This window comes from Bufo bufo, chromosome 3 (assembly GCF_905171765.1).
Source record: "Bufo bufo chromosome 3, aBufBuf1.1, whole genome shotgun sequence".
Classification (NCBI taxonomy): Eukaryota; Metazoa; Chordata; class Amphibia; order Anura; family Bufonidae; genus Bufo; species Bufo bufo.
This window is the reverse complement of record NC_053391.1, coordinates 131285799-131299172: the sequence shown is the minus strand read 5'-3', so window position 1 is coordinate 131299172 and position 13374 is coordinate 131285799. Positions and strand designations below refer to the sequence as shown.

At 41.5% G+C, this 13374-nt stretch overlaps 1 protein-coding gene across 3 annotated transcripts in view; it reads right to left on the bottom strand.

Annotated features, from left to right (window-relative positions):
• The window catches only part of SMTNL2 (smoothelin like 2), a 137418-nt gene that overhangs the window by 32899 nt on the left and 91145 nt on the right, over nt 1–13374 (bottom strand). For all 3 annotated transcript variants that reach the window (XM_040423584.1, XM_040423582.1, XM_040423583.1), the window contains exon 6: nt 5261–5428. In XM_040423584.1, coding sequence (XP_040279518.1) covers nt 5261–5428 — 168 coding nt within the window. The remainder of the gene's footprint in view (nt 1–5260; nt 5429–13374) is intronic.

The window sequence follows — 13374 nt, the reverse complement described above, 5'->3', positions numbered from 1 at the left end:
GAAAGAAGGTTTGAAGAAAGATAGCTTACAAAGAACCACCATTACGGCTCCCATAAGCTGACTAAGTTAAAAACCACGCTGAATGGAAAATAGCCTGTTGGAGTAATAAACCTCTCCATACGGCTACATAATGGGGCAGGTTTGCTATTTAGAAGTTACACAGGTATAAAATTGTACAGACCAAATACCTCTCATAGCTAAACGTTTCTTACAAAAAGAGGTTTCCCATAAACATAATTTTCCTGTGTAATCTGAAACGTGCTGCCGATAATCAATAGAACTGAATGAGGAGGGAATGACTGCGGTATCAATCGTCCCTCACACAGCGGTCTGCGTACTAGTCCGGTGCAAACGAGCACCGATGGATGGGTTTATAGCTCATCTTGCCTGACTATTAAGTAGTCTAATAGAGCCTTTACTGTACATATAATTGTGAGCCACATTTTCATCAAATTGTGTGAATCCAACAAGGCAACTTCATACAGATAGGACCCTACACCAAGCAGACTCTCCTATGTAGGGTCCGATTGGTACAAGGGTTAGATAGTAAAAATCCATCTCTGCCATCACTATAGCGAGCCCAGCTGTCCCCGACGGCGTGCTCCCTACTCCCGTAGCTCCACAAATAGCGTGCAACTGCTAATTCTGCAAGTACATTCAGTTATATACAGACTGCTTGGAAGTTTAAAGTCAATGAGCGGTCGGCAAGTGGTTAAAGTGAAATTGAAGCTATGCTGAGGACACATTACTATGAAAACATACATTTTATCTCTTGCGTTAAACAAAGACCCCATAGCACATAAGGATCCCAGCCAACCACATCATTTGCACTTTCCATAGGATTGAACACTTCCAAGTTTACATCTAACTTGCAGTAAATGTCTCCAAACAGCTTAACATTTAATACAAACATATGAGAATATACAGTATATAGTTTATAATAACCATGAAAAAAAGATAGAAAAGGCCACCCGCTGAGCTGAAAGTACAGATGGTTCACATAACGTGTGGATGATCAGACACTGGATGAAGCAAACACTTGAAGAACCCCATGATGGTGGACATGCCTACATTACGGGTAATGCCCTCCCTGGTCCCACCATGCTCTACATCATGTAAAGACTAGGGATGAGCGAACCCGAACTGTATAGTTCGGGTTCCGTACCGAATTTTGGGGTGTTCGTGACACGGACCCGAACATTTACGTAAAAGTTCGGGTTCTGTGTTCGGCACTTTCTTGGCGCTTTTTGAAAGGCTGCAAAGCAGCCAATCAACAAGCGTCATACTACTTGCCCCAAGAGCCCATCACAGCCATGCCTACTATTGGCATGGCTGTGATTGGCCAGTGCACCATGTGACCCAGCCTCTATTTAAGCTGGAGTCACGTAGCGCTGCACGTCACTCTGCTCTGATCAGTGTAGGGAGAGGATGCAGTTGCTGTTAGGGCAAGATTAGGCAGGGATTTACTCAGCAAAAACACTTAATGAAGTGATCGATCTACAGCTGTGAATCATTCAACTTCTGCAAGTTAATTGCTCACTGTTTTTAGGCTACCCAGAGCGTTTTTCTGTCACTTTTTTCTGGGGTGATCGGCGGCCATTTTGTGTCTTGTGGTGCACCAGCACAAGCTGCCACCAAGTCCATTTAACCATCAATAGTGTGTTGTTTTTTTTTGTTATATCCTACATCAGGGGCTTGGCTGTGTTTGCTATTTTATTGAGGGGTGAAATTAAATTCCCAAACTAGCAATTCCCTAAATCAGTGGTTTCTGCTGTTGCAGGCCAAGTTTAAATCTGTCCGTAAAAGGGTATATTACATTGAACGTGCAAATTCAAGTGCTGATAGGGCCATCCTCAATAACTTCACACGCTACCGTGCATCTCCAAGTCTAATTCTGTCCGTAAAAGGATACCTTTCATCCAGGGCCTAAATACTAGGCCTACAATTTATATTCAGTGGTGGGTGACATGAAGCCCGATTCCCTGCTATGACATGAAGCCTGAATCTCTGCTATGGGACCTCTCTCCTCTGTCTGGGTGCCGGGGCCTAAAAATATCTGACAGTGGCCTGTTCCAGTGGTGGGTGACATGAAGCCTGGTTCTCTGCTATGGGACCTCTCTCCAATTGATATTGGTTAATTTTTTATTTAATTTATTTTTTAAATTAATTTCCCTATCCACATTTGTTTGCAGGGGATTTACCTACACTTTGCTGCCTTTTGCAGCCCTCTAGCCCTTTACTGGGCTATTTTACAGCCTTTTTAGTGCCGAAAAGTTCGGGTCCCCATTGACTTCAATGGGGTTCGGGGCGAAGTTCGGATCCCGAACCCAAACATTTTTGGGAAGTTCGGCCGAACTTCTCGAACCCGAACATCCAGGTGTTCGCTCAACTCTAGTAAAGACTCTTCTAAATGTACGCCTGTTTATCACAGTAGCGACTTTCCGGCTTCAATCCACATACACAGCCACACAGATTGAAAAAGGGCCTTGTCTTCCTACACGGCTGCATTCTTTACCTTGTTCACATGATGCGCGACTGAGCTGGATGATGAAAAAACTAACCAATGTAAATTGCAAATTTGGAGCACCGTTTCAATTTGGACTTTTGTCTTACTAACGGTGGGAAGGGGACACTAAAACGGACACCCACTAAAAGAGGACTGTGCTGTTGTCACTGGGTGAACAGTATCCCTAGCAGCACAACTTAGCGGCTAGAAAATCTCAAGAAAGATGGTTTGGGTTAGAAAAGAAAGAGCTTTTCTGTTTCTAATTGTTTTTGTGGTGACCTGATAAACAACAGCATTTGGCTTTAGGTGTGCACTGTTATTGCAGGTCTTTTCTTAAAAGGACATCTGTCAGCAAATTTGTAGCTATGGAACTGGTTGACCTGTTACATGTGCACTTGGCAGCTGAAGGCATCTGTGTTAGTCCCATGTTCATATGTACCTGCATTGCTGAGAGAAATTATGCTTTAATATATGCAAATTAGTCTCTAGGAGCAACAGGGGTGTGTCTGTTACACCTAGAGGCTCTGCTCTCTCTGCAACTGCCATGCAGTCTGCGCGTTGATCGACAGGACCAGGCAGGCATGATGATGATGCTTTCACTGCCTGGTCCTGTTGCAGCAGTTACATGCAGATCAGAGCATCTAGAAATAGCGGCAACGCCCCTGTTGCTCCTAGAAGCTCATTTACATATGTTAACATCATATTTCTCGGCAGTGCGGGCACATATGAAAATGAAAGCAACACAGATGCCTTCAGCTGCTAAGCGCACATGGAAGAGGTCATCCAGTTTCATAGGTACAAATCTGCTGACAGATGCTCTTTAAAATCAATTGCATGTGTGCAGCTATAAGCTACCCAGTGGTTGTATTTTTGCGGCCCCATCCTTCTTATCATATTACAGATGAAAATGCTAGACACTTCTGAGCTGATTACACAGTAGGCCAAGTCCACTTTAAAACTCAATATATTGAAGCTTAACATTTTATAGCTTCTTTCTGTAAGTTACGCTGCGCTACTGGGAACAATCAAGAGCAAGCATTTAGGCTACTTTCACACTTGCGGCAGAGGATTCCGGCAGGCAGTTCCGTCGCCGGAACTGCCTGCCGGATCCGGAAATCCTGACGCAAACTGATGGCATTTGTCAGATTGATCCGGATGTGGATCCATCTGACAAATGCATTGAAATACCGGATCCGTCTCTCCGGTGTAATCCGGAAAAACAGATTCGGTATTTTTATTATTTTTTGCATTTTTAAAAGTTTTGCTGGAACACATACACGTCAATGTAAATTAATGCATTCTGGCAAGTGATCAGTATTTTTGGCCGTAGAGAAAACTGCAGCATGCTGCGGTATTTTCTCCATCCAAAAAACGTAAGAGGGACTGAACTGATGCATCCTGATCAGAATGCTCGCCATTCAGAATGCATTAGGATTAAACTGATCAGTTTTCTTCTGGTATCGAGCTCCTGTGACAGAACTTAACACCAGAAAACAAAAACGCTAGTGTGAAAGTATCCTTAGAAAGGTCTTTCCATGACCCAGAGGGTGGTTGGACCACTTTAGGAGAGGGGGGTACAAAACCAATAACAAGTCCTCTTTTAAACATCTTTAACCTAATGACTGCAAGGTTAGAAAACTGAAGACTGTGTCACACCGCCTGTAGCCATGGATAATGTCCAGTCACACTTCCATCTTCGTTTTCTCACAGAGACCCCCATTCTACTTTAGGTGGTTCTTCATGGGAGCTTCAGGCTTCCCCCCTGATGTATTATCCCCACCAGTGCTGGTCCCCTCTCTTCACTGAATGGTGTACAGTAGAATTTAGGCTCATGCATGACAAACGTTTTGTAAGAAAGGAATAACCACTCTGGTGTATAAAATGCTAAATAAAATAAGGTCAGCTGAAATATTCTAAGCATGTACTCACAAGATTAATAACCAGTGCATATTTACCCAAGAGATAACCATCCCCGACTACTCCTGTACCTGTCTCTGAAATATGTAGAAATCACAAACCATACCGGGCTGGAATTTCATTGCCAACAGGTACATTTTGACATATTGCGCACTTCCTTGTATGTAAGATTAATGTGTCCATGTGAACGTTACAATTTAAAGCAAACCACCCTTAAGCATTTTGAGTTGTTAAATGTACTAGGATATACATATATCAAAAGTTAAAGCGCACCTGTCAGCAGCATCAACCCTTTAAAACCAGGTCTACTGTCTGGTAGGGTTGATCCAGCTGATAAATATGATACCTGGCTTGCAAAAAACAGTTGCAGAATTCCTGAGAAAAATATATATTATTTATGCAAATGAAGTCTTCAGTGCACCAAGGGGCGTGGCTAGCCACGGAAAGCTGAGGTGAGGTGCACTGAGGGACTAGCTCACACCCCATGGTGCACTGCAGCCCTCATCTGCATAAAGAATACAAATACTTTTTTCTTGAGAGCATGGCAACCAATTTTCAATAAAAAAAAAAAAAAGCTCAGACAGCCCCTTTAATGTAGCCTACAGGAGGTGAATAGGACACAAACTACATGACGTAAAACTGTTCATACGGTATCATTGCTCTGCTAAAGGAAGCGATTCAGAAAACGCTATGGGAATTACCACCTCTACAGATATCAGCGCTCCGCTTGGTAACATGTTCATCCACTTCCTCCCTTACCTCTGTGACCTCATACAATATGTCTTTTCTACAGTGCGTGTTACATATAGGTGGGAATGGAAGGATTGCTTCTCTTACTTGCCACTGTCTTGTTCAAACTTCTCAAAGAAGGCTTTGCGAACTTGGGTCCCAGAGGATCTTGGCAATGTCTGTGACCTCATTAACTCGCGCTTCTTCTCAGGCTGACGACTCAGCGCTGGAGGTGGGGAGTGAGATTTGGGAGTAACATCAAAATATCTGTCTGTGCTGCAAAGCAAACAGAGACACCATTGACCACAGGGCTACAGGATCATGCTGATACAAGTAACGAACAGAAAACAGCTATATGATCAGTGAAGGCACATGTAGTTGGTATAGCAGAGGTCTCCAGTCTATGTTTGAAATGAATAATGCACACACCATTGACTAAGCACATTGAATGGTCAGTAACAGCATAAAGTTTATAAGAACACGTAACATTTCCCAAGGGATGCAACCACTCTATTGTATGACCTGTCCAAAAAACAGACCAACACATACATGCATCTCTAGAATATTTATAAAAAAAAAAAAAAAAAAAGGGAAACAAATCACCCAAAATAATGTAACCCCACAATCTAACGCCCTTTTCATAGCAAGAAGTGAATTAACATATATAACCTGGAAGATAAATAGGAGAACCTAAAGACTATGCCTAGAGCCTATGACCATAGCACTGCAAAGCAATGAAACCTGAAACTTTACAAGCTGTAAGAATTTGAGTCACTATTACATCTGATTTCCTGGATTGACCTGTCGGCAAAGGAGGCAGGCTGGTAATCAGAACCCATTACATCTCTTTACCCTAAGCTGAGGACCTGTACAAATACTAATATTGCAGACCTTAAAGGGATAGCCTCATCTAAGGCTACTTTCACACTCGCGTTTGGTGCGGATCCGTCATGGATCTGCACAAACGCATCCGTTTCAGATAATGCGAACGTCTGCATCCATTCAGAACAGATCCGTTTGTATTATCTTTAACATAGCCAAGACGGATCCGTCTTGAACACCATTGAAAGTCAATGGAGGACGGATCTGTTTTCTATTGTGCCATAGAAAACGGATCCGTCCCCATTGACTTACATTGTGTGTCAGAATGGATCCGTTTGGCTCAGTTTCGTCAGACAGACACCAAAACGATGCAAGCAGCGTTTTGGTGTCCGCCTCCAAAGCGGAATGGTGACGGAATGGAGGCAAACTGATGCATTCTGAGCGGATCCTTTTCCATTCAGAATGCATTAGAATGCAAACTGATCTGTTTTGGACGGCTTGTGCGAGCCCTGAACGGATCTCACAAACGGAAAGCCAAAACGCCATTGTGAAAGTAGCCTAAGACGTTATTCACAGATCCACAGGATACGCTATACATGCCTGATATATGTAGGTCCCACTACTGGGAGCTGCACCTATCTCATGATTTTGGGTCCCTTGACCCTGTCCAGCTGGTGGCCATATCAGTAATGCGAGAGGAGGCTGGTTCTATGGAAACAGCACAGTCCACTGTGCCAGAATATTTTCCTAACCCCCATAGAAGTGAATAGACATAACAGAAATAGAGCAGCACAGTCAGGGAGGGATTTATCATTGTAGGTTCGTTTTTAGACTGGACCTGCACCAAATATATTAAAATGGCAGTAAAAACGCCTGGATGATGCCGGACGTTTAGTTGCGACTTCATAAAATGTGCCACAAAAAGGGATTTACTCTAAAGTATTGACCAAATTTTCACTCCAAACCTGTAGGTGGCGCTGGAAGGCATAGTGTTCAAAAAGTCGCAACATTTTTTGTGCAAGTAACCCTAAAACGTCACAGGGCGTGCAGGGCTTGATCAATTCCCCCCAAAATGTTTGCAATCCATCAGTTTCCAAAACTTTAATAGCTGCTCAACCAATTCCCTAACTTGGGATCTTTGACATCACATTCTAAACAAAAAGGTCATTCAAAGAAATGGCAACGGCTACAGAAAAGGGATGGAATGATTTGTATCCAAGACTACTTGTGGTTTAAAGCTCACCAAGGCCACGTTCTGAACAGGATGCATTCTGGTGCACTCCAGTTCAGCTTTGTCCCCATTGACAAAGAATGGGGGCAAAACTAAAGCGTTTTCCTCTGGTATTTAGATCCAATGACGGATCTCAATACCGGAAAGGAAAAACACAGATGTGAAAGTAGCCTAACATCTCCCGACATATCTGGTAAAAAGCCGTTCAGACTAAACCCCTTGATAGCATGCCATCAGGCATAGCCCTCATGAGTAGATGGCTACTGATTTCAGTGGGTGCCATGTAATGCTTTAGTAAGTAAGCATTCTACTCGTCGTTCCTCATGACACAAAAGATGCAATGAAATATGAATAGAAGCTATCCAAACTAGATAATCCCTTTAAGCCTGCACTACACTTTTAATTAACAACCGTGTATTTGGTTAACTTGGAATCTGCAGCATTTATTTGACTTCTTCACGATGTTTTACGCTCACTGACAGGGTGTTTAGTTTGAGAAATGACATTGTGATAATTACACTTATGTGCAAGTTAAAGTGACAGACTGACAGCTTTTCTTTCCTTTTTTTCAAATGCTTGAGAGGAAAATTAAACAGTGTAATTAACCAGGTAATGGAAAACAGGACACGATGCCCTAGAAGCTGCTGCCTGACTCGAGGGTCCTGTAACTATGTCGCTGAATATTTTCCATATGATTAAATGCAAGCATTCTATGCAGCCGCACGTACCATACGCCTCATTGTAATTTTACAAGGAATTTTTGTTGTGCTTTTAGGGCCAGATATAACAGGCTGCCTAGGGCATTACTGACATAATTCACAGACATGTGAATCAATCTTATATAACCGATCACAGCTCTTCTGCATGGCTTCAGCTTAGTTTGCTGTTCACTAAAATTCCTAGGTCCTTTTCCATGTCAGTGTTACTGAGCATTTTACCATTTAGTATGTACGGGTGACTTGCATTTTTCCTTCCCATGTGCATAACCTTACATTTGTCAGTGTTAAACCTCATCTGCCATTTCTCTGCCCAAGCCTCCAATCTATCCAGATCCCTCTGTAGTAGTATACTGTCGTCTTGTGTGTCAATTACTTTACACAGTTTAGTGTCATCTGCAAAAATTTATATTTTACTGTGCAAGCCTTCTACAAGATCATTAATAAATATATGGGTGGCTCAGTGGTTAGCACTGGGGTCCTGGGTTTGAATACGACCAAGGACAACATCTACATGGAGTTTGTATGTTCTCCCAGTGTTTGCGTGGGTTTCCTCCCACACTCCAAAGACATACTGATAGAGACCTTAGATTGTGAGCCCCACTGGGGACAGTTGGATGCTAATGTCTGTAAAGCGCTAAGGAATATAGTAGAGCTATATAAGTGTATAAAATAAATATTGAAGAGAATAAATAAAACAAGGGTAATAAAAAATGTTTGCCTTTGGTAGACATTATACTCTCACCTATCTGGGTCCTTTTTGACAATAAGGCTACATGCACACGACAGTGAAAAAAAAAGTCAGTTAAAAAGGGACATTTTTAAAGGATGTTTATTTCACTGATGCCTTTCTGAGAAACGGATGTTAAAAATTGACCTATTCAATTATATGGGGACAGTCAGTGAAAAATGGACAAGATAGAACATGTTCTATCTTTTGACGTCCGTTTTTCACTGACCGTCAAAAAAACTGCTGTGTAAATAACCCCATAGACGTCCATTGGTCTTAAAACAGACGTCTGATGGGGACGCGGCGATAGAACCCCATAGCAACTGAGACGCCACCCACCAACGTCACTTCCGGTTTGAGACAGAGCGCTGCTGACTGGGCGAGATACAAGGTAACGGCCCAATGCATGTGCGCGTCTGCCCTGGATGACATGACGTATGAGAGGGGAGGTGCTCCAAAAGCGCTCACCCAGCAACCATTGGTTAATTAACCAAGTGGGCAGGGTTGAGACACCATAAAAAGAGACCCTTTGAATCAGTTAGTTGCCACTGCCTTTATATACGTGCGGGAGCGCTGCCACTGCACCAGGCACCCGGCATTTCATTCTGTGTCCCTGAAGAACCACTACTCTTTGTGGTGAAACGCGTCGGACATTTTAGAGGAAGAATTTTATGGTCAGGGTTTAGCAGCAATAGATCCGAGGTTCCAGCGGCTGTGGGTCGACCCCTCTGATATATTTGCCGCTTGAACAAAGAGACCAGAGCTGCTAGTTACACCTGACACACTTCCAATAAAGCAGTGCAACACTAGCATTGTTTTAATATAAGTGTCACAATATTCTAAATATGGATACAATAAAAGTTATGTTTTAGATAACTACAATAAGGCACACTCAGCTCAATAGTAATATTCAAAGACGTCTGATGGCCATTAAAAAAAAATGTACATGACATATCCGTTTTTCACTGTCGTGTGCATGTAGCCTTATCTAGGATCAGCACATTATAGAGTTATATGAAAAGGTCCTCTAGAATGGTTATTACATGGGGAATGCAAGTAGTTACTACAACAGACATGTCAGGAGAGGTGACAGGCCTTCCTAAAACGCCCCTTTACGATCAATCTCCCACATAGAGAGGTCTGACTCTATACACACATAGAAACATACAGATATGGCATTCTTGTATAGATACCAGTTTTGTTAAGACCTAACGTGCATGCCGCAGGTACTTTTATGTTACGTTACCTCTCAAAATAAAGAGGTTTACCATGTCAATGCTACATATATCTGCTCTTCCCTTTAATTACCGTCATCGACACTGTGTAAAATTTATTACATGTTCAAAAGATTCCACAAAACACTTGTAAAGAGGCCATTTCTCTTCAAGAAGACGTGTCCTTATCTTAACTAAACCATCAATCACTGCTTGTTGGTTGCAACATTGCACACTGGGACAGGTTGACATCCATCACCAGAATAACCAGTTTTAGGGTGGGAGCAGCCTTTTGTTTTGACTATTTTTAAAAGGTTTGATGACATTTTTGCTGTATGATTTTTGTCATTACCATCTTTACTGTTGAAGATAGACGGAAGAATGATTTCCTTTGTGACAGGAATCCAAACTAACAGGGTGCAGAGAGCTTGTCGCCACTTGTGATTACAGGTTTGGGGATTTAGGTTGTTATTTTTTCTTTTTACAGTTTGTACTGATCTTAGTCTATAGGATAGGATTAACCCCTTAAAGGACCTTGCCATTTTTCACCTTAAAGGACCAGACCGTTTTTTGGAAACTTGAAAGTAGTCATGTGTCACTTAAAGTGGTAATAACTTAGGAAAGCTTTTACTTATCCAAGCCATTCTGAGATTGTTTTCTCACAACACATTGTACTTCATGATAGTGAAAAAATGTAGTTGATATGAAATTCGATCTATTGCCCGTGGCTTATCTGAGGATGCCCGAACTAAGGAAGAGGAGCATTATCCAGCACTCCATCCAGCACTCCAATCGACAATCATTTGGGTGTGTTATATCTGATATCACCCGATCGTCTCAAGTAATTGAGTCCTAGCTATTTATCTCCCCTGATGATGATTTTTGCCGAAACGTGCATGTAGGGAGCGGGACTAGAGTAGGGCCACATAGGGCCAGGTCACAGGGAAAGGTTTCAGACGGGGTCGCCCTTATAAGGACAAGTGCCCTGTGGTTAGGCTGCTATCACTTACAAGTATCAGGGCAAGCCTTAGACCACTCAACAGGGCCAAATTAGGGCTGAACTTGAACCCCGCCGCCGTCCCTTAGAAGCTGAGCGTCCGTCATTGGAGTCAATCACCTTGGTACCATCTGTACGCATTCTGCACCCTGGAACAGAGCGGTAGTAGTACAGGTTCTTTTTGGGTGCCGCCGAGTACCCTCTTTTTTGATTGTTTGGGTGCCGCCATGCACAATGACCTGTTATACCGCCGCTCTGACTATTCAATTTATTTATGTATTTTGGGCCTATTTTTCTTAAATTCTTTAGTAAAAGTTATGTTTTAATACAATCAACAAATCACTAATCCCATAGTTATTGATATTTGATATAAAATTCACATTTACTTATTAAAATTTACCAAACATTTCTTTTTTTTTTTTTTCCAAATTTGAATTTATCTGCTTTTAAGGCAGATAGTGATACATCATAAAAGAGTTATTACTTTACATTTCACATATGTCCACTTTCATGTTTGCATCATTTTGTAAATGTAATTTTATTTTTTGGGATCTTATACGGCTTAGAATTTTAGAAGCAAATTTTAAAATTTTTAAAGACAATTTCCGAAACCCACTTTTTTAAAGGACCACTTTTAATTCTAAAGTCACTTTGTGGGGCTTACATAGTGGAAACCACCCATAAATGACACCATTTTAGAAACTACACCCCTCAAGTTATTCAAAACTGATTTTACAAGCTTTGTTAAGCCTTTAGGTGTTCCACAAGAATTAAAGGAAAAAGGAGATTACATATTTAAATTTCACTTTTTTGGCAGATTTTCCATTTTAATAAATTTTTCCCTGTAACACATCAAGGGTTAACAGCCAAATAAAACTCAATATTTATTACCCCGATTCTGTAGTTTACAGAAATACCCCACATGTGGTAGTAAACTGCTGTACGGGCACACTGCTGGGCGCAGAAGGAAAAGAGCGCCATATGGATTTTGGAGGGCAGATTTCACTGGGATAATTTTAAGTTGCCAATATGACATTTAAAAGACCCCCTGATGCACCCCTAGAGTAGAAACTCCAAAAAACTGAACCCATTTTGGAAATTATAGGATAAGGATACACTTTAATTGGTATTATTTTATGGTACATATAACTTTTGATTGCTCTATATTACGCTTTTTGTGAGGCAAGGCAACCAAAAAATGGCTGTTCTGGCACAGTTTAAATTTTTAGTTTTTTTTAAGGTGTTCATCTGACAGGTTAGATAGATCATGTGCTATTTTTATAGAGCAGATTGTTTTGTACACGACAATATCAAATATGTCTACTTTTATTTTGTTTCAGTTTTACATATTAAAGCATTTTTTTTTTAAATCATGTTTTGTGTGTCTCCTTTTTCTGAAAGCCATATTTTTTTTTTTGTGATTATCTTATGTAGGGGCTCAGTTTTTACGGCATGAGGTGACGGTTTGATTGGTACTATTTTGGAGTGCATACTACTTTTTGATTGTTTGGTTTTTTTTTTTTTTTACGGTGTTCATCAGACGGGTTAGTTCATGTGATATTTTTATAGAGCAGTTTGTTATTTTAGTCTCGTTTTATGGGAAAGGGGCTTTTTTTTTCCAATTGAAACTTTTAATTTTTTTATTGTTAAAAACACTTTTTTCCCCACTTTTATTAGTTTTTTTATTTTTGTTCCACTATGGGACTTCAACATTACAGGGTCTGATCCCTGTTTCAATGCAGCACAATACATCTGTATTGTAGTGCATTGACTATCCGTGTATTACAGTGTAATACACTGATAGTTTGCCTATGAGACTTTGAATGGCTTGGGGCTGCCATAGCAACCATCGGGTCCCCGCCACCGCAGCGCGGGGACACGATGGATGAGAAGAGGAAGCGCAAACCTCCCATATGCTGCGGGCAACGCTGACCACGGCATATGAGGGGTTAATCCACCGGCAGCAGCGTTATCACCGATGCTGGTGTATGCAGCCGGATCCGTGCTGCTGATCGCGGCACCACACTATATGGCACCGCAGAATGCAAACTGTAGTTATAGTGCAATCGAGAATTTACACAGTTTTTTTTTTAGCTCCATTTACTCTATCTGCTTTACACATGCATTTAATAATTTAACAGTTTCTACCAATTTTTTTCTGTAAGAATGGACTATGGATTCATTGACTACAATGTATTTGTTCACAATAAGTGAAATCAGCTGCACTACTTTCTATGAGCCTCAGTAAATGTAACTGTCATGGGCGATGCAGCCTCCAGCTAGGTTGTAGAATATAGCCCAACTTAGGACCCCCTGAATAAGCCAGAACAGAGAGCCACTATGTAAAAGCAGGTCCAGTCTGCCATATAGTGGATCTATGGCCATAAATTGTGTCCCTCACTGATGGCAGACAATTTTGGGGGGTTAGAGAAGCCTGAGCTGTGGTGATCAGCCACCTGATGGGTCAGTGAAATAAACATAAGAGAATGGATGGTCCTCCTTAGGCTGCTTT